At 40.0% G+C, this 22,571-nt stretch overlaps 1 protein-coding gene across 2 annotated transcripts in view; it reads left to right on the top strand.

The window, feature by feature from the left end:
• CFAP97 (cilia and flagella associated protein 97) overlaps positions 1-22,048 on the top strand; it is a 28,396-nt gene extending 6,348 nt beyond the window's left edge. For both annotated transcript variants that reach the window (XM_066632365.1, XM_066632364.1), the window contains exons 2-6: positions 4,491-5,376; positions 5,468-5,539; positions 16,758-17,026; positions 19,369-19,519; positions 20,250-22,048. In XM_066632365.1, the coding sequence (XP_066488462.1) occupies positions 4,521-5,376; positions 5,468-5,539; positions 16,758-17,026; positions 19,369-19,519; positions 20,250-20,383 (1,482 nt within the window). In that variant the 5' untranslated portion in view covers positions 4,491-4,520 and the 3' untranslated portion in view covers positions 20,384-22,048. The remainder of the gene's footprint in view (positions 1-4,490; positions 5,377-5,467; positions 5,540-16,757; positions 17,027-19,368; positions 19,520-20,249) is intronic.
• Positions 22,049-22,571: the final 523 nt, after the last annotated feature.

The raw sequence follows: 22,571 nt of genomic DNA, 5'->3' as shown, positions 1-22,571 counted from the left end.
AGAGAGGATTCAAGAATCTTGATTACTTCCCCTACATGTGCTTGCAGCCTGATATGTCATCAGCCATTTTCCACTCCAGACCTGTACCACATACAGTATCTGCTTCATTTTGTTGCATGTGTAGACTAGGCTGTTGAACATTACTGTGAGAGAACTGTTAGTTGCTCTCTTGAGTGTTAGAGTATGCTTTCAAGGCACTTAGATTGGTTCCTGTCCCCCAACCCACTTCATAGCAGCTTCATCACTCACCAGTCCCTGCAGCAGCCGTCCTGGGGTGCAGGAAGCCCTGTGCGATCACTCCACTTTCACTTCTAATGAGCTGGGGAGCCCTGCAGATGCTCGCACGGGGCTCCCCATACCCCAGGACGGCTGCTGCAGGGACTGGTGAGTGCATCCCAGTCCCTGCAGCCACCCTGAGCAACACAATCCTGGGGCTTGCGTCGCTGCCTCCTCCCTGCCTGCCCCCACTCCTTAAGGAGAAAGAGGCCACGGCATTCAGGCTGGGGCGTCATGATGCCCCAGTTTGAAAACCACTATGTTAGCCCCTTCATGCACTCTCAAATAAGGTCCAAACCACAGGAGTGCTGGAATAAGCGCATGGCAGGGCTTTTCCTGGCTCCTTTCCTTCAGGTTCTTTGGAGTTGGGAGAGAGGGAACTACCCTTCAAGTATAGTTAAGCAAGCCTATGGGGACAAGAGCGCAGGCTTCTGTCTTTCAGTGTATTTGCCCTCCCTACATGTGTTTATGCAGCTTCTTTTGATTGTAATTCCATGGTCAAATTGTTAACATAGTTCCTTTCTCCTTCTCAGACATCATAATTCTTCCCATGGCTTCAGATCAGTATTAACGTGTCTGCCAACGTGCTTGCCTCCTCCGTACATGGAGTTTATAATACATCCATCTGTAAAATGTTCCCTTCTCCCTCCCTCGCTTTTAACAATTCTACACAAATAGGAACTATGGTAATAATCAGAGGCTGAGCTTTTAAATGTGATGCATTTTGTAATTGCATTTCCATGAGCTGCCTAGTGGTTTTCTTTGTGGGGCCTTGCATGTAGGTGGTGGTTTAGTATGAAGTATGTGCTATATTTGGGAAGCTTCTGTGTACATTTTAGATTTGTAAAAAGTTCAAACAATGTTTTGATTCTGAATTTTAAGCTGAGCTGTTGATCAGTGAAATACATGGACTGTTAACAAACTACCTTTCCTCCTATCAGATTATGTGTCTTTTCACTATGAACACAAAATCAATTATGATACTATATGAAACATGTTGATTCACTGTTTCTGATAATACTAAAATCTCATTTGGTAGAACAAATAGGACAGAAAATTTACTGGAAGGAAATGTCATGTTAGAACAGGGGTGTCCAAACTTTTTGGCAGGAGGGCCACATCATCTCTCTGACACCCCTGTGTTAGAAGATTAGTGGCTCAACCCTACATATATATAACTGGAAGAGAGTACCATTTGATTCAGTGGAGCTAACTGCCACATTGGTGTTCATAGAATTCCAGCCTTAACATGTTGCTAAAATGAATTGTGCAAAAATTCATAGTCATGTTACAAAATAACCATAATTCATCTGATTAAAAGAAATGTAACATTTAATATTGATGATTAATTATTTCAAGATTTATAGTGAGACATTTGCCTATTTGTCAGTGGTGAACAACTAGGGGCTCAATACTACTGTTTCACAACGCTGGTTATGCACGTGCTGGTTGTTGTGAAAGTTCTGTAAAGCACTTTGTGGTGGCCAGGAAGAGAGAGGTGCCAGGATGGAGGCCAGGGCAGGTGCTGGGTCTCTGTGCCAGTCAGAGGGGCCCCTGGGAGCCATTGGCAGTGACTGCCAAGTGGTATGTAGGCATTCCGGGGTGGGGGAAGCCAGGGAGAGGGGAAAATTGGGTGGGAGGAGTGTGGCACAGGAACGGGAGGTGGGTGGGCCAGACTCGGGAGGGCCATGGGGACAGTGGCAGTGACTGCTGCCAGATCCTCTTCTTCCCCTCCTGAACCTGAAAGCCATACACAGGGCTACTCAATTTTGCACCAGCTATTTAGCTGGCATGGATCTGAGTAAACCCATAGCAGCTGCTGGGGCTCAACATAAAGTAAGGGAACAAATGTTCCCTTACCTAGAGGTGACCTCCAGCTGCCTCTTTGCTCACACCAAGTACAGCAATGGCAGTTTAGCGCTGCTGCATCGCAGGACAGGCAGTCGCGTTAGGATTGGGCTGTAAGTTGTGTCTAGGACTCTAAGTGATAGAGCAGGGCAATTATATAAAAATTTGCTTTGGTGGGGTTTCTAAGTTTACTTAACTAACATAGATAACATATTTGTGGTTAGTAATTTTTTGTGGCCAAATTTGTAAGGCATCTTGATAGATTTCAGTATTTTTCTGGATTATTGTAGTTATAAAATCATATGCATTGTTCCAGCATGTGCAACAATGCTTTTACGTAAGAACATAAGAACAGCCCCACTGGATCAGGCCATAGGCCCATCTAGTCCAGCTTCCTGTATCTCACAGCGGCCCACCAAATGCCCCAGGGAGCACACCAGATAACAAGAGACCTCATCCTGGTGCTCTCTCCTACATCTGGCATTCTGACTTAACCCATTCCTAAAATCAGGAGGTTGCGCATACACATCATGGCTTGTACCCCATAATGGATTTTTCCTCCAGAAACTCGTCCAATCCCCTTTTAAAGGCGTCTAGGCTAGACGCCAGCACCACATCCTGTGGCAAGGAGTTCCACAGACCGACCACGCGCTGAGTAAAGAAATATTTTCTTTTGTCTGTCCTAACCCGCCCAACACTCAATTTTAGTGGATGTCCCCTGGTTCTGGTATTATGTGAGAGTGTAAAGAGCATCTCCCTATCCACTCTGTCCATCCCCTGCATAATTTTGTATGTCTCAATCATGTCCCCCCTCAAGCGTCTCTTTTCTAGGCTGAAGAGTCCCAAACGCCGTAGCCTTTCCTCATAAGGAAGGTGCCCCAGCCCCGTAATCATCTTAGTCGCTCTCTTTTGCACCTTTTCCATTTCCACTATGTCTTTTTTGAGATGCGGCGACCAGAACTGGACACAATACTCCAGGTGTGGCCTTACCATAGATTTGTACAACGGCATTATAATACTAACCGTTTTGTTCTCAATACCCTTCCTAATGATCCCAAGCATAGAATTGGCCTTCTTCACTGCCACCGCACATTGGGTCAACACTTTCATCGACCTGTCCACCACCACCCCAAGATCTCTCTCCTGATCTGTCACAGACAGCTCAGAACCCATCAGCCTATATCTAAAGTTTTGATTTTTTGCCCCAATGTGCATGACTTTACACTTACTGACATTGAAGCGCATCTGCCATTTTGCTGCCCATTCTGCCAGTCTGGAGAGATCCTTCTGGAGCTCCTCACAATCACTTCTGGTCTTTACCACTCGGAAAAGTTTGGTGTCGTCTGCAAACTTAGCCACTTCACTGCTCAACCCTGTCTCCAGGTCATTTATGAAGAGGTTGAAAAGCACCGGTCCCAGGACAGATCCTTGGGGCACACCGCTTTTCACCTCTCTCCATTGTGAAAATTGCCCATTGACACCCACTCTCTGCTTCCTGGCCTCCAACCAGTTCTCAATCCACGAGAGGACCTGTCCTCTAATTCCCTGACTGTGGAGTTTTTTCAGTAGCCTTTGGTGAGGGACCGTGTCAAACGCCTTCTGAAAGTCCAGATATATAATGTCCACGGGTTCTCCCGCATCCACATGCCTGTTGACCTTTTCAAAGAATTCTATAAGGTTTGTGAGGCAAGACTTACCCTTACAGAAGCCATGCTGACTCTCCCTCAGCAAGGCCTGTTCGTCTATGTGTTTTGAGATCCTATCTTTGATGAGGCATTCCACCATCTTACCCGGTATGGATGTTAGGCTGACCGGCCTATAGTTTCCCGGGTCCCCCCTCTTTCCCTTTTTAAAAATAGGCACATTTCACATTTTTTTGTGAAATAATCCTTTACACTTGACCTGGCGTGTATACTTGCAGTACCTTTGTAATTTCACAGCAACTATCGTTTGTGATAGGTTGACTTGGACATTAGGATTATCAATGTCATAAGTGACTTGCAAGCATTACTGCTTTCATGTTGAAGTCATTGCTGTGTAGAAGCATTTTAGGTGGCCTCCCACATTGGGACTGTAATGCGCAAATTGGACATCTGTTGAAAAAGAGACCTATGGCATCTAAAAGGGTCCCAATTATTTTGGACATGAGCTTTCTTGGGTAAGAAAGTTTTCTCTGATGCCTTCAAAACTCATGTCGCAATATTGAAATAAGTTTCTTTTGTTGTCAATTAACAAACCTGAGTATCTCTCATTATTCTAGAGTGCAAAACTTAAGTACATCTGTAAGATTTGATGTAATAAAGGTGTAGAGGGGATTCACCATAACTCATTTATTGGTGTAATGAATGTCTGTATTCTATTTACAGGATCAACACTCAGGGAAACTTGTTTTGGTCATGGACCGGTATGAAGATGTGTCAGATTGTGAAGTGGATCACTCCTTCTTCGATAGTGATTTTGAGGTAGAGGTGAAGAAAGATGGGACAACAACAGAAAGAACCAATGGGAAGGACAGTAATGAGCACATACAATTGGAAGATACAAGTGTAGATAATTCTGACTTGAAATTAGAAATCAAAGTGGTGGAGAGTGACTGTACTAAACAAGAAAGAGAAGGGACAGACTTGCCACAGGAATGCTTGCCAGAAGATGTTGATCAACCTGAGAATATTTTATCAGTTTCCCAAAATTCTCAGAATGCAGGAACATCTTGTAGAATCCCAGCACAAAGTGAAAGTCTGTATGAAAAAAAGACTCGAGCTCGGATTCCCAAAATAGTTAAGGAACATGAAGAGAATTATGATACAGATGAAGAAAACAGTAGTGATGATAGCAGGAGTCAGAGGGTTAAACTTAAATTGTCTAAACCATCTAATAGTGCAAAGGTTAATAATAAAATTTCAACCAGTTCCTCCTCTTCCTCTTCTTCCCCATCCTGTAGTTCTGATGCAGATTGTTCAGACACAGATACTGATGGTAGTGTGTCAGACTCCTCATGTTCTTTTTCAAAAGAGAAAAGCATATGCAAATTAGGTCTTCTTTCTCCAAGACAAAAATCTAATCCAGGAATAAAGTCAGTGGAAGTCAAACCAAAGCTAGGTGACTGCACAGAGGAGTCTGAGGATACAGTGACTGATGTAACTCCTTTGTCAACACCAGATATCAGTCCCATCCAATCTTTTGAACTTGCAGCATCTAATGATAAGAAGCTAAAGGTAAAAAGACAAGAAAATGTGAGCCAGGAGTTATATGGTAAGCTTCATGAACTTTTACACATTGGAAATACATGGGATTTCAGAGAGTTTCAATTAAAATGCATTATTGAATTGCTCTTTCTTATTAGATCCTGACTCCGATCACAGATGCCATCAAAAGGTCTTGCACGATGCTGTGGATTTGAATCATCTTTTGAAAGGTGACTTTTTATTTTATATTTATTTGGAAAGTGTGGGTGCATATTTTTTCTCAAAGTGTGATGAATAGAATTCTAATATAATTTGTTGTTTGTTTTCTGCTGGATACAAATTATTTTCAAGGTTTCTTAAAGACCTATTGGCTTGGTAATAATTATGAAAGCATTTATGGTAAACTTATTGGGTTGTAGCCTAAGAAAATGACTAAGCACTACTGAAATCAATTAGACAAGTTAATTGTGACAGGCAGCCCAATCCTACCTAGCGCTGGTGCTGCAGGGCTGCACAGCCCACCTTGTATCCAGTGCTGGGATTGAGCTGTCTGGAGGTCTCCTTGGGGTAAGGGAACATTTGTTCCCTTAAGCTGTGTTGAGCCCCAGCCTGCCCAATTGGGCTTGGATCCCTGCCAGCTAAATCACTGGCACAAGTCCAAGAAGCCCCATGTAGCAGCACGATCCTGGGGATTGCGTCACTGCCTTCCCCCCACCCCCGCTGCCTCCCTTCCCCCCCTTGCAAGAACTTACTGTGGGTTTCAAACTCCTACAGAGTTTGAAAACCACAGGGCTCTTCTATTTATTTATACAAGTATTTATATACCGCCTTTCTTGGTTGTCAGATTTCTCCTCAGACTTTAATCCAAGGCGGTTTACATAGGCAGGCTGTTCTAAACCCCTGTAGGGATTTTTACAATTGAATACAGTTCTAGTCTTTCATAGAACTCCTCATTCCAGCTGGATTCCTTCCCGGTCTGGCCTCTCTCTGGCCCTTCACCTCCCACGCTCCACTTGACAGCAGCTCCTCTCTGCCACCTAGGGTCAACTCATCAGTATATCAGCGTGTCATCAGTTCTCGGGTACTTCTGGTTGTTTTGAACTGGCAGCCTCAGATCTTCAGGCATACAAGGCGGCAGCTCTACCAACTGAGCCAGACCTCTTCTATGCCATACAGAAGAAAAATCACCCACATGTCTCCAATTTTTCTTCTTTACCCAGTGGGGACTACAGCCCAGCCACATGACTCATCAATATGGCTTGGTTCAGACATCACAACAAAATGTAGTTAGCTATGTCTGTACAGAACAAATGACAGATGTGTAACTAAATTTCTGTAAGAATGAATTCTTAGTCATTTTCAAGAGATAAGTTAGCTACCACCATCTGAAAACTATGCTAGCCTTGTCTCTCCTAGCTGTGTTGCCTTGCTGAATAACTTATTGAGATGTTAAAAGGCTTTGATCAGTGATGACTCAACACCAGATGTATAATTATGGCAGATGCCCGAAGTCTCTGCAGGGCTCAGAAGATCCTCTGGAGGCGAGGGGGCGTCCCCTTATTCATGGGTTCAGGTATCTGAAGGTTTCTGGAACAGAAACCCCCACAAATATGGGAGCATACCTGAATATGAAAAAGCTCTCTAAGGTTATGTGATGCTTTCTTGAAGAACATATGGCAAAACAAATGTTTAGGAGTAGCCTGACAGCCCAATTTTAACCTGTGCTGGCACAGCAGGGACACATAGCCTGCAATACATCTAGCACAGGTAAGGAGAAGGCTGGAGATCTATTTGTGGTAAGGGGATATTTCTCTTGAGCCCCATCCTGCTCAATGGGGCTACTCAGATTTGTGCCAGCTATTTATTTGGCGGAAGTTTGAGAAGCCCCATGTAGGACTCCTAGGCCCAGCAGGGACAATAGGATATGGTGGAGGCCTCCTTCATTGATCCTACCCCCTCTCAGTCTGTCCTATGCCCCACCCCCCAGTTTCCCTACCCACCCTCGTTTCATTGTCTCCTGCGCCGCTTGATATGGCACTCACCTCCGCCAGCAGCCACTGGTCAGAATACAGTGTTGGCAGGATGGCAAAGGCCTTTCCTCCAGTGCTGCTTACATACAAATAATCAAAAGCACTTTCTGGTACTTTTACAATGGCTAGTGTTGGTGCTGCTGCTGCTGCTGCTTCTTTAATGCTAGCACTTTCCGGCACTTTTACAACTAACACTGATGCAGCAGCTTCTAGGATTGTGCTGGGAATGTATTAAAATGTTATGCATGTGAATCTGGCATGCAAAAATATTCTCAATCACCCAGAAGTTTGAGCTATGGCATTTCTCTGTAGGAAGTATCCAGGAGCTTTTTTGAGAAAATGAAATGTGACACTAACATGGCATTTTTTTATTGCTGTAACTGAAAATTATATATTTCAGGTATGTTTAAGGGAAGATGAAAGCATACTGGTGTACAATCAGTACATGAAAGGATATGATGTACAGTTGCATTACCAAATGATGTTGCCTATTAAAGGTTAAACTCATCGTGGTTTGACTGACAAAATGATAGCACATACGAGTTTAGGTTACTCCAGTTAAGATGTTTGGGTAACCAGCAGGGCTGAAAACATCCAGGATCAGTGGATGCCTGGAAATGTGAAGTTATAATATTTCCTTTCTTATTGGAATATATATTCACCCTTTTGTAGGCTTGGCATCTGTACACTGGTATTCAGGAACTAGGATTCTTTTTTTTAATGCTGTTAACACAAATATGTTTCAGAATGACTCATGAAAGTGACTGAAAAAATAACTCTAGAAGCTTTCTCATAATGAGAAATGGACTTGCATCAAAAGACACAGGAGTCACAATAACTTATCAGTAATTTAACCTGAACTCCACCGAGAGGCAAGGCTAGCCCAGGATTGCCTGAGTTAGTATACCAAATGCTGCCCTCGCTTACCTGATGATATGCCAGCCTCTGCTCTACCCATTTTCCCATGCTCAGCACTGTCCTCCCCTCCACATCTCCCCTTGTTCTCTGTCCCCCTCTTCCTTTTCCAATGGAAGGAGGGGCAGTAGATGCAGGTAGGTGTACAGAAGTGGGCTTCCCACACCAATCTGCTGCCTGAGTTGATCACTTCAGTTGGCCTCATGGATGAACCAACCCTGTACAGAATTGACACATGCTCTCCAACTTACGGTCATTGGAATTGCAAGCAGATGCGTTGTCACAGTGACAGAGGCACAGTATGCCCTTTGCTGGTGCTTATGTGCAGGGGCAATAGCACCTATATTGATTTCAAGTTACAAATGGACTTCTTGAACCTAACCCCTCTGTAAGCAGAGGACTTGGGGCCCAATCCTGTCCAACTTTACAGCACTGATTCAGCCGCAATGCAATCCTGAGATAAAGAAAACATTCCCTTACCTTGAGGCTGCCTCCCCCACTGCAGGATGCCACACACACCTTGTTCGCACATCTGCATTATGACTGGTAAGTTGGATAGGATTGGGCCCTAATTGTATTTATAATGTAAATTATAAACTACCATGTTACTGTTCACTTGTTATTCATCTGTTCCTTCTGAGAGGTTAAACTTTAGCCTTAAGTTGACATTATTGTCTTCCTTTGGAAAATTTTCCTGCTGCTATTCTTTCTATCTAATAAAGATTCTCTTGTAAGTATTTTGCTGGCTTAGGCTCAGTTCACCACACTATGAGGAAAGGCTACCATATTTGAGGCTTTGTAGTTTAGGAAAAAGGCAACTAAGGGCCCAATCCTATCCAACTTTCCAGCACCAGTGCAGCTGCAATGCAGCCCTGAGGTAAGGGAACAAATGTTCCCATACCTTGATGAGGCCTCTGTGATTGCCTCTTCAACACAGGAAGCTATGCATTAGCACAGCAGCACCGGCACTGGAAAAGTGGGTAAGATTGGACCCTAAGACCATTCCTAAACATACTTACCTGGAAATGAGTCTCATTGAAAATAAGGAACTTTCTTCTAAGTAGACATGCACAAGATTGCGCAATATGTAGGAGTAATGGTAGAGATTTATGGAAATTATGCATGAGGAGGACCTAGTGGGAAATGACAGGTTTCTTCTTTCTCCTCTCCTGTTCTTGTAGAAAGCAGAGTCACAATGACTAGGCGTTCCAGTGTGCACCTTAGTGGCAGAAACTAAGTGGGAGAGGGTTATTTGCTTAAATTCCTATTTCTAAGTTTCTTAGAGAGATCCGGTTAGCTGTTGTGGGAAAGGAGATGATGGACTAGTTCAAGAGTGTCAAACTTGTTTCCTACAGAGGGCCAAATAGCATCCATGATGCTTGCTGAGGGCCAGAAGAGACATCATTAGGCAGGAAGAAATGTCATTAAACAGATCATAACCAAAAATAAGCACTTTTTCTCACTTACAAACTCATTAGCTGCAAATGACAGAAGAGAAGATTTACAAATCTTGATCATATTTCAAGATAATGGAAGAGCCCGATTTTCATATGGGCTGCCTGCCCTTTCAGCAGTAACACCTCAGCACTGCTCAGCAGCTGAGAGCCTGAGGGCCAGATAAAAAACTTCTGTGGGCCACGTCTGGCCCCCGGGCCTTATGTTTGACACCTGGACTAGGTGGTCTTTTGGTCTGATCCAACAGGGCCCTTATGTTCACTGACCTTTTGCGTGCCTGAGAATGTTGGGGAACCTGAAGCAGGAAAAAGTATTTAGAGTTGTAGATGTCTATGATATCTAGGAATTGTAATTGCCTTATGTGATTGCCTATAATTGCAGTTGCCTGTAGTGTATTTTACATAGTTATTAGGAAGCAAGTTGAGGGAGTAAGGGGCAGCTAAAACAATATTAGACAACTTTAAAAAAAAAAAAGCCACTTCATTTATCCACCTAAATGTATATCTATGCACACATGCATGCATTGCATAAGATTTCTGAAATGTTTCTCTATTTTTCCAGTGGAAAAATATAGTTTTCCCAATTTTTTTCTTCATGCTTGCACGTTTATAATGAAATATGTAGGAAGTATAAAAAAATAAGTGGAAGATGAAACCCCGAGTTTATTATAGTTAGTAATTTGATTTTGTGCAAGAGAAACTCTTTTAAGCATTATCATTCCATGAGAGGCATGATGCTTCTTTCTAAGGTGTACACATATGTTTTAATCTTTGCCATATTGTGTGTTGACAGTATTTTTTATACTTGTATATATGTATGATATATATAGTAATTTTATATATGCATGATGTGGAATTGTCTTTAGTTGCCACCCAAGTCTATATTTGTACAGTTTGTTTCAGCCGCCAGTTGATATATGTTAAAGTGCCATTTGGATGAAGTCATTAATTTATATCCACACATAAATTGAGGCACAATGAATTAGAATAGCACTCTGGATTTATTAGCAGTAACTGTTGTTGGGCATTATTAATACACCCCTTAAAGATCGCTTTGCTAGCATACTACCAGTTCCTGACACCTTGCATTGATTCAGTTGAATGCACACGTGGATGCATAGTCTTCTCATACGTGCAGTAATAAGCAGGTGAAAGTCCCCTTTGAGGACACTACATATTAGAATTTATTCAAGGGAGTGCAAGCACAACCTAGTCTTGCAACAGAGTGGAGAAAAGTAGCATACCTCTGCCACCTCATGAATTAAATGCAGTTGTGATGGGAGAATTCTGGCATGTCTAATTGTAGATCTAATCTTGTGGATGAAAATTGTAACTTGGCAAGTACCTTTACGAATTCATAAACTCACTGCAGACCAGTGTGCCTTTTATGTAAGCGAGTGTTTTACCAAGTGCAACATTTTGTACCACACTTCTGTGGTATTGGGAGAATGTTGGTAGTTGACTTTCTCCTTCTGTGCAGTGATGAACAAAACCATGTTCTGTACTGAATCTAGCAACCCTAGTAAATATGTACCAGGTTAACAGCTCAGACTAATCTCAAGGATGTGTGTATACACACATGATTTAGTTCTGGAAAATATATTAAAAGATTATCCTTTAAAAAGAACGCTATCCTGCTTTCAGAAGTTATGGAAATATTTCTGGTTGGAGTTGAGGCCTGTAGCACCAGTGATTGCCATCTTATATTTAATTGCCCTTTAGTTGATATGTGATGTCCTGAGGCAATCTATTATGATGCATTGCTGATGTCATGTAAGCAGATTCTGCATTATGACATGCAGACTATAACCTTTCCAGCACCTGTAGTCTTTAAAGTGTTGAACAGCTGTAAAGAGGTTTCTCCTTACAGTTAGAATTGATATTGATTAGTGAGATGCAGCAGTCCAGTTTTTAGGAATGTGTTGACTGAAGGAAAATAGGTGAGTGAAATTGTTGTAAAGAAAAAAATTAAAAGATGTTGAATTTTAAGGGAAAGCACAGGAAAGAGGATTCTCTGATAAGCTAAAATGTGCCAAATGCCTATAATTTAAAAACCATGCTTTCTGTTGTCAGAAACCACCTACCTTTATTTTGTTCAGCACCTAGTACATGTGCATCTTATTCCTGAGAATAGTTTCTAGATACTGTTATAACACATGTTTTTAATAGAATACCTGGGCATGTTTAGTCAGAAACAAAGGGCTTGCTTTCAGGTGAGTGTATATAGGATTGCAGCCTTAATTGGTCAGTGCTGGAGTTGAGGTTTGCTGCCCACTTTAGGCCCATCTTGAATAACAATTACTCAGGTTTTGCTTATAGATAATGCTCAAAGATGTAACTGCCTATGCAGTCATGCACAGTCTTAAGGCATGTTCTGTTTAGGCACATTCACTTTGATTTGGGGCTTTAGGGATGTTATGTGTCTTTTTTTCCCCCTTGGGTGACTTTTTTTGTATCTGTACTAAACAATTTCTAACTGTACTCCATAGGGACTGTATGGTAAAGCAAGACTGGGGTGGTTTATCCATTGCAGAAATCTAAAACACTCTGTTCTCTATGTGGAGACTTCAAGCAATGAAGGGTTGAGATGTGTAAGTGACTCCTTATGTAGCATTTTATAGTAGTTTCATTATCATAAAAGTAAACATTATTATTGGCCAAAAAACTACACAACAGCGATTGCATGCATAAAGCAGGGTCAGGTGAAGTTACTGGGCTAGCTGAGACAGATCAATAGTTCTTCACTCCGCACTGCCATCTCTGCAACCTCCACAAAACCCCCAAAGCAGGAAATGTGAAGTACACTGGGAGCACTTCCACCCTTAGTGCACTGCATTTTCTGCTTTGTTTAAAGGGCTCGTGTGGAAGAAGGAGGAAGGTAAAGGGACTAGATCCTTTGGTGGCAGACTGGAGGGAGGCAGGGAGTGTCTGTACATTGCTTCTCACAATCCACTTCCTGATGCACATGTCTTCATTTGCATCATAGACAGGTGGGCCATGCCCAAGAGTTCTTTGAACTTGTTTTTCTTCAAACAGCAGGCTGCCCTGCAGAAACAGCATTTGAAACTTAACAGGATTGCCAAAACAGTTCATTGTATAGCAGTTTTCTAGTTCAGTGGGTTTTCAACTTGTCAAGATGTGAGACCCATCTCAAACTCCAACCTGCAACACTGACTCACCTTCAGGAACCTACCAGACAAGAGGGTGAGTGAATGAGTAACCACAGTTTCTCTTCTCACTCAGTGGTGCCTGATATATGCTGTTACTGCATAATTCTGCCCCTTCTTCCTTCCTAGGCCACTTGGAAGGAGAGGAGGAGCAGACGGTGGCATGGGAACAGCATGCATTTAACTTTGAAAGGGAAAAAGAAAAAGGAAATATGGCAAGGCACTGAGCATGGGGAGTGCCAACAGCAGGGGAAAACAGGCGGGTGGGTGGGAGACTAAAGGAAGACACTGAAGAGTGGGGGGGAGTGCCTGGCAAAAGCAAACCTTCCAAAGCCAGGAAGGATTTGACTCATCTTCGTTTTGGCAGCTTCTTGCACTTTATAGGCCTCAACTTCAATCAAGTGGTGGTGGGAGCGCTGCTGTAACCCACTTGAGGTCAAATTGTGACCTACTTCTGGGTCCTGAGCCACTTGTTGAAGAGCTCTGATACAGGGCATATGAGATGCATCTAACTCTGATTCTGAACTCTTCTTGGGTACCTGAATACAAAAACTTGAGTCAACAGGTTTTTCTTTGGTTCAGCATACCATGCTGAATCTTTTCAAAATAATGAAGGTATTTGGTATAAAAGAGCATTAAAAGATTAAGGGTTGTATCTTAGAAAGGATGGTAATGACTCGGTATCATTGAAATTAATGAGACAAGTTAGTTGCACTAATTCGTGTTCCATTAATTTCAGTGGGACTTGCATAGCACCTGAGAGGAATTGATCATTGGCCCAAAACTTCAGTGCATTTTTAACAGCAAGCAGTGCATTTGTCAAACAGACTAGTTCCACTTTCAGTTTGCCAAAACTGTAAGAGCTAATCAGTGGCATCACTAGGGAGGGGACGGAGACTGCATTGGGTGATGCACTTGGGGGAGTGACACCACTAGTACCAAAATTGTGAAAATCTAGGTATTTTCAAATAATACTATCATTTTAAAAATATATAAATAAATGCACATTTTAATGCAGAATGCAGTGAAACAAACTGCGATGAAATATCTGTATTCTATCAAACATTACAGCCAAATAACCAGAAAATGAAAACAAAACTTGCCTTATGTAACAAAAAGTGAATTTTCAAAACTAACCAATGAGACTGAATGTTCTGAGAACCATTGTGGTGGTGTTATGACACAGCATGTAATCAAGAAGATGTTCGTATTAGTCAGATCTCATTTCCATGTATCAAAGCTAATACTAGAACTCATTCAGTTGTGTGAGTGTCATTAAGTTGGCCACAGTTTTTTGTTGGTTACTGATTTGTTGGGTGACCTGTACTGTTATATGTTTAAATAACTAAAGTTAATGGAGGTTACACCAACCCTAGTGATGCCACTGCATTTAGGCTGTGCATATGAAATTAATTTATTCTGTATGATCTGGTATGGGAAGAGGTCCATCATGGGGGTGGCACAAATTAGTTCTTGCACTGGGTGACACAAACCCTAGTGACGCTTCTGGAGCTAAGCAATACTGTGTCTTCAATATCTTCAGAGTATTATATTTGACTATTCTGCTGCATTTTGGCTTACAGAGCACTGGGAGGGCTAATAAGATGACTTCAATTATTTTCATGTTCTACAACCACTGCCCTTGCTGTTCTCGTAAGAATAAATATAATTTTTTTTGTTTGGGGATAGAAAGGAGAATGAGATCCCTTAGGTTGCAGTTTCTTGCTGTCCATGGTAACTGTAGTTTCAGCAATGTTTCTCTGTATTTTTCTTTTCTCTTGTCTATTGTAGTAATGTTATAGATTCTGCCAAATTAATTTGGTTTTCAGGTCTGTATTGCTGAGTTTTTTTTAACATGCACTAGTGGTTTTTATTGAAACAAATGTGTGCAGCTTCTAATTTTTATTAACATGTTATGAGTATACTTGGTCACAGAAAGTCTTGCATTGTGCTGTATATCTTGTGTATTTAGACTGAAGTTGATCAATCACTAACTGCCATCACTGATCAGCTAGTGTTATGTATTCTAGCATTCCCCTTGCAATGTTGATGATGGTTGCCAAAGATTTCCTTCCTCAGACAGAAAAAATTTGCCTCTGGAAGAGACCCTCCCTAAGCTCTTTCTTTTGGGAGAAGGAAACCATTGGATGTAACCTTGTATTACTTGGAAAAAACTAGCCTATCTCATGTTAATAGGGTTTAATTTCACACTGGTGTAAAACTGGATATTAAGTGGTAAGAGATAATTATTTTGAAAACCTTTGTTTTCATATTTTGGCTGAAACCAAATAGTTTCTAGAACGTACTTTTTCTATCATTTTGATATCTACATTTTGTTATACTTAAAAAGCAGTCATTATTTGTGTTGTAAGATTGCTGTTCACCTAGAATGCGCAGATCCTTATTTTGGCGCACCAGCTTGCTTAGATTTCTCCGCTGTGTGCCTCTTGTGATGCTGTTTTCCCACCTTTTCCAGTCTTGAAGAGCAGTATACCAGCTTCCCATTCCATCCTTGTCATCTTATGTTTTTAAGTTTCATTCTGATTAAAGGCTTATATCGCTATGTAGTTCTTTCTGTTTGTCAGTTTGCTCCCTCTTTCCTGAATATACAGGGTGACCCAAAAGTAGGTGGAATAAATGTTATCATTTACTGTCCACCTACTTTTGGGTCACCCTGTATATATAAACCAGAAGTGTTCTGGATATCAGATAGATATAAGCAGGGCTTTCTTTGTAATAGAACGCACCGGAACAGAGTTCCGGCACCTTTTTTTTCCCTTTCACTGAGGGAGGGATTCGAACCTCTGACCTCATGCTCCACTTTTTTTTTTTTTTTGGCACCCCCGGCTCCACCTTTTTTTTTAAACTGCAGGCTAGGGAGGGATTCGAACCTCTGACCACATGCTCCAGAGCCCAGCACTCTCTCCATTGGGCTATAGGAAAGGCTGTAGTCAAAGTGCTCAGAACTAATATATAAGGTCTTGAGCCCAGCTGGTGGCCATCAGCGCCTCAAGTATTAGTTCGAAACACTTTGAGTCTAAGAGTTCCTATGGCTCAATTGTTAAAGTGCTGGTCTGTGGAGCCAGAGCCTAGGGGTTCAAATCCCTATGAGGAAGAATTTTTTTTTTTTAGGAGGGGAGGTGTTCCATGGCTGCAAAATATAAAGGTTGGTTGCCAGTTGCAAAAAGGGGGGCCAGTTGAGGCTGCAAAACTCCTCAAAGTTCAGTTTAAAAATAAGTAAATAAATAAAAGATTAACAAGTTGTGAGTTCCTGCACCATTTTTTTTTTTTTTTACAAAAAAAGCACTGGATATAAGTAAGTGTGTGTGTGTGTGTGTGTGTGTGTGTGTGTGTGTGTCAGTGCACACACATGTGGGTGCATATAATATAATTTTGAATAACACAAAATTCATATGTTTCATATACCCCTTATACACATATCCTGTCGGTAACTTTATACAATATTTTTAGTAATTTTAGGCATGAAACACAGTTTGTGATTTTATTTCTTTTGGCAAAAAAGTTTTTAAAAATGTTGGTGCTCCAAAAGGTTCCATATTTTGGAAATTCTGTACTTTGGAATTCCAGATAAGGTGTACTCAACCTGTATTTTTAAGCACAGTTGCCTGAGAAGTCTTCTGATGAGTCCTGATTACAGATGTTTCAAATTATCTAAGCTTTTATTAGGTATGCATGTGTTATCAATTGAGAGCTATGGGCCAATGCCCCCTACAGGAGGTACTTCAAATAATCAAAAAAGTTGAATACACTTTTAGCTAACTAAATAACTTACCTACACATCTAATTTTTCTGTATTTTGAGCAGCAATATATACAGAATGATTATATATGAAAACTTATAAATGTCTACTTGTGTTCAAAGCCTTCCTACAATTGGAAAAAAAGGAACAACAAGCAATAGTCTTGGATCATCCATCTTCGGGGACAAGAAAAAACTATTCTTTCACAAATGATGAAGTGCGCCAGATTGATCGAGAAAACCAAAGGCTCTTGAAAGAATTGACAAAATACTCAGTAAAGCCCAGAAGCAAAAGTGCCTCACTGAAGAAACCTTCTGGCCCAGCCCCGAAGATGTACCACAGTACCATCAACAGGCAAAAAGAACAGCAAAGGATTGATAGAGAAAATCTGGTAAACTGAAAGGCTTTCTTAAATAACTAGCTTTTGTATCAGATAAGCCACTGCTAATCTTAATAAATGACTAATAGCACAATCCTATGCTTGTCTCCTTGGAAAGAAGTCCCACTGTGTTCAATGGGGCTTACTCCCAGGAAAATTTGAACAGAATTGCAACCTAAAGTAGTGTTCAATAGGGCTTACTTTTAAGTAGACATAAATAGGATTTCACTGTACCGGTAGGCATGTCTACTCAAAAGTATTGAGTTTAATTAGACTTGTCTGAAGTATGCATGCCTAATTTTATCCTGCCTTTCCACTCTGACCACAGAACAGTCAAGGTGGTTAATGGTAAGGCTAAAATCCTTCAGCCTATGGCACAATGCCTGTAGAAAGGAAGCTAAGCAGATTTCCTGCGCAAGACATTTGCCATCTTGAGTACAGGGAGGCTCTTACAGGAGAATATGATTCTTTAAGCATTCTGGTTTCAAATCGTTTAGAAGTGTAAAGGTAACTCTGAGAACTTTAGAACTCTGAGTTGCATCTGGAAGTGGACTAGCAGCCATTGAAGTTGGTGTGCAAATAGAGCAATATGCTCCAAAGAACCAACTCTGTAATTTGCACCGGCTGGAGTTTCTAAAAGTTTTTTCAATGAAGCCTCATGTAGAGTATGTTGTAGTAATCTAATTTGATGTAACTCAACATTTGTTGTATTAATTTATCCTAAAATATTTCTATCCCACCTTTCTTAACCCAACAAAAATATTACACTGATATAAAACTAGTAAAAGCAACAATAAACTAAACAGTCCAAATAAAATAAATAAAAAAGAGCAGCAGCATAACAATTAAAATTGTTTTCGTCTGTGGTTCTTAACTCCCCTTCAAATCTTTAGCAAAAGAGGCAGTCCTAATCTCAGCCGACAGTGAATTCTATTCTACCAGTGTACCAGATGCTCATGCCATATTGCAAACTGCTTTTCAAACTTTGAAGAGTCTGATCTGCCATTGAGAATGAAGGAATGAGATATTCTAATGAGTATGTCCAAACAGCTCTTGAGATCCAAGCAATTTGAACTTTTTGTTAGTGAAACATGGGTACAATTTGGAAAATGGAAAGTTTCTTTTGCAAAGGTGACTAACCTATAGGTTCCATCACTGCAGTGAAAAGTAGGAATGTGGTTTCTAACATGCATGAAACTAGAGAAGGCACTGTATAAATAAACCTGAACAGCTGTCAAAGCATAGTGGTTAGCTGTCCAAGATTGATATGTAGTCTGGAGTTCAGCGGGTGATTCCCTAACCCAAGTGCTACTCTTTGAAATAAAACAGGAAAAAAGTGACTGTCAGAGCTTCATGATGCAAGTTTCACTACATTACTTCAGATAATTGAATTTAATCCCTTTGGGCTGTGTCACATTTTAGGACTTCTGATGCAACTAAATGTTGAATCAATAACATAATTCTTGGGACACTAAACAGCAGTAGCTTCTACTTTAGTTATTTTTCTTTTTTGTTTATTCTTGAAATAAACAAACTAAGACATCAAAAAGAAGAAAAAAGTAACTAAAAGAACAGAGAGAAGAAAAAAGAGAAAGGAATAAAAGCACAGATAAGTTAAAAACACATATAAAACAAGTATAAAGAGGCATGTCTTAACTTTCCATATTGTATTATTAATAATATATGAAACAAAATAGAGTATAACCCAGACAGCCATTAGCTTAAAATTATTCTTCTCATCTTATCAACTATTTTTTGTTATCCCCTCCCAGTATTTAAATCCAATTACTATTTTCTTATTTTTCAAAACCACAGATCATTACATCATTTTTATCCTTTGTATGCAAAAAGTCAGTAAGCGGTTTCCAATTGTCCATAAAAGTACATACTGACTTCTCTTTAACTAATGTAGTAAGCTTGCCCATTTTGGCTAAATTCAAAATCTTTATCCACCATTCTTCTATCAAAGGTATATTTGTATTTTTCCGATGCCTGTATTGTGCATAAAACAATCTTGCTGCTACAGTCATACATAAAAATAAAGTTCCATAATTTTTCCCGAAATCTTTTTTACTTTAGTTATTTTTACATTGTTGCTTTAAAAGTTGTTTGTAGGTCTTTTATAGGTTAAATTAGTTTCGCGTATCAAATGTACCAGTATTTTTGTAAATCAGTGACCAGTAATTGTTCACTGTTCAACTTTAAGTGATTCTAGAGATTTCACGAAGGTAAATAAATATACTTTAAATATACCAGTAAATTGTATCAGAGCAGAAAAGTCATATTTAATTGTAATTATTGTCTTGGTTTGAGGATTTTGGTTAAACAAAACTGGTTATTTTATTTAAATCAAGGCTTTTTTGAAGAGACTTGAAGCAGTTAAACCAACGGTTGGTATGAGACGCTCAGAACAGCTGATGGACTATCAGCGTCAGATGAGCTACTTAAGTTCTGCTCCAACTCCAAGGCGAGGAAAGTCTGCTTTAAGCCACCACAGTCCTTCTAGTAAGTAGCTCTAATGTGATGTTTATTGTCTTGAGTTTGTGTTTTATGTAGTAGTAAATACTGCTTGGATTCTGTAAGTACATAGGCACATGATTCTAGAAGATCATTGTCCAGTCCCAGCCTGATTCAAGTATATGAAAGGGTGACTAATTTTACAAAATTCAATTTTTTTTCTAGTAAGCAGAATAACTTAGAAAATGTGTGTACCACGGTTTAGCTTTTTAGCTAAAATTGAAGTACCTTTCATAATGTTGAGGTATACTTCATGTTACTGCTTTCAACAGAGAGAGTACAAATGTTTCCATTCAGTTTTTTTAGCACTTGTGGTATGAATCAAATTTTGGATTTCTTGGGGTGTGCAGGTATAGGTAATATCACTCATTCTAATAAAGATGCACAAGTTTTAAGGCTGGATCTTGAATGCTGTTTGCACAAGTTGGTGGCCCTCAATTTCCCATCCAGCTGCTGTCTCCATGCTATTCCCAAGGGTTTCCCAACCCTCTCCCCATAGTAGGGTTGAAAGCTCAGGAGACAGCAGCAAGAAAGGAGGAGGTTCTTCAGGAAGAAGCTCCACTTTGCAGATCTTGGAATCCAGCCTAATATTTGTTACTATAACATGCAGAATTTCTTGTGTATATTGATCTTGTGTATATTGATTGGTTGTTTTTTAAACGCAGAGTTTCCTTGCCTTGCTCATAATGTTCTCTCTTCTGTGTGTACCTCTTGACAGGAGGCGCTTCACGAGCATCCAGTCACAGTGCTTCCAGTACGGTGAGTCGAAGAAGTGAGAGACCCGTTTTTGACTCATCCACTGGAGCCCTGCAGCGATTGAACCCCAGTAAAATTCCTACTGCCTGGCTCTAAGTTATTTGCACTTCACCACCAGATTTCTAATTCCAGTGTTTTTGCATATTGCTGTAATTCTGTGCAAGAGTATTGTAATATTCAATGTTGTTGATTAAAGGACACTGCAAAGTGGTATTAACTACAAATGGATACAAAACTGATTTTTTTTTGAGCAGGTGAAATCTCTATCTCCATTGGATAATGTCTTTCCTATTACTCTCTCCTCTTAACAAGATATTTGTGCAAGAGAAATATCAACTAAACACTGTAATTTGTATTTTTCTTCGAATTTCAAATGAATTTCAGATTTGAAAAGTGGAGATCTCAGTTGCTGCATTTTTGGATCAGTGGTGTAAATAATCTGCTTTTTATTTTCAATGTTCAATAAAATCTGTATATGTTTAATCCCTAAATCTTGATTTCTTACTGTGTAGCTGATATTTTTAATTTAACATTCTATTTATGCAAAGTCTTTTGGTATAAATTACGCCACTGATATTTAATATTTTATTTATCTGGCTTATACATATGATGGAGAGAACATATGCTATTCTATTAACCTCATTCCCTAATGGTGAGCTTTGAAACGTTGGTGATTAGATACCTTATGGAGACAGCATTCACTCTTTCTGATGAGCCTAGGCTCTGTTTTTGCTTCTCCAGTTGTCTATTCCAAGAAGGAATTTTGATTTTTGATCAGCTCTCCATGCTTAATTCTTCAAAATGTGTTATATATATAATTATATGTAATGTAAGTAGTACATTGCGTTTTACCCATGGATAAACCTGTCTGAATTAAAGAAAGCTTTGCTTTTGTGAATTAAATGTTAAGCTTTGATAATGCTCTTCAGTGTTTTAAGCAGTAAACATTCAAACAATATTGTGGGAAAGAATGGTCTCTGTGGAATGGAGCTCTTTTATTGATTTTGTAATGTGATCTTTGGATCGCTCTGCCAGTGTAATGTCTTTGCCCAATTATGCTGATTGAATTGTTCTTAAATGTTTCTTAATTAAGTAAAAAAGTAACAGTAATTTTCTGGGTGCACTTTTTAACTGTAAGCACTTTTGAATCCTCAGTTGGCTAGTTCTTGATAAAAACCACAATATGAGTGGTAGGTTTAAATATCTTCATGTTGATGCTTTTCTTGATTGGTTATTGGACACATGGATTTTGTATGTCACTCTTAAAGTTTGTAAGTAAAACATTTAATTGAATTTTAATCTGTATTCAGCACTGCAATCCCTTTTTGTGAGTAATTTATTCAAGTATGGTAAATAAAACTGAGATCTATTGAGGTATTATTAAGTTAGTTTGTTGTTCAGCTGGATTCCCTTTCAGCCTCTAATTAAATATATCTAAGGGCCACCTATTCCAGAATTCTCTATTGCTAGAGGTGTTTGTTTCTGGTGAGTAAGACCTAAGTCTTACCTAACAGCCTAAGTCTTACTAAACACGATGGGCTTACTTCTGAGTAAGGTAAATAACACCATTTTCAAACACCTCTATCCATTGCTTCCCCATCGTTCCTTCTATAGTATGTTACTTTTGAGTGAGATTTCTTGTTTGTAGACAATTGACATCATTCACCCACTGTGTGGCAGCAAATATAGTTAACACATGCTGTGTCCAGCAGCCCAACTCATTCCAGCCCTTTGTGTGTACCTCTGTACTATAACTGGTAAGCAGTAAACATGTTCATTGTTCATTCTTCTTAGTCTTTCTTAAAATGTATGCATAAAATATGTGCATATTAAAAACAAATGCATGAAGATACATTATAGTGATCATATGTAAATTTTAAAACTTCATAGAAGTAAGACGAGTTAAACCTGAGGCAAGTTTGAATTAAGTATACTGACTTCGTCTGAAATAAGCAGGTTAAAACAAAGGGGTGGACAGCATACAGTACAATATTCCCTTTGCAAAACTGCTTTGGTTATAGTCCAGTTAGTTTGGATCAGGTTGTCTTAGCAACTAACCACATGCTACTTGGGAGCGTCTCTCTCTCTCTCTCTCTCACACACACACACACACTATAGTGATGACCAACCCCTGATGCTTTTCTCAAACACCTGTTTATATGAGTCTCACTTTTAATGTTGCATATTTACCTAATTCAGAATATGAATTTCCCCAGCCCAGAATGCTCTATGGTAGCAGTTCTCAGATTGTGAGTCTGGGATCCATTAGTGGATCATGACCCAA

The sequence above is a fragment of the Tiliqua scincoides genome, chromosome 6, assembly GCF_035046505.1.
Source record: "Tiliqua scincoides isolate rTilSci1 chromosome 6, rTilSci1.hap2, whole genome shotgun sequence".
In the NCBI taxonomy this organism is placed as follows: Eukaryota; Metazoa; Chordata; class Lepidosauria; order Squamata; family Scincidae; genus Tiliqua; species Tiliqua scincoides.
This window is presented reverse-complemented; position numbering and strand designations above follow the sequence as displayed.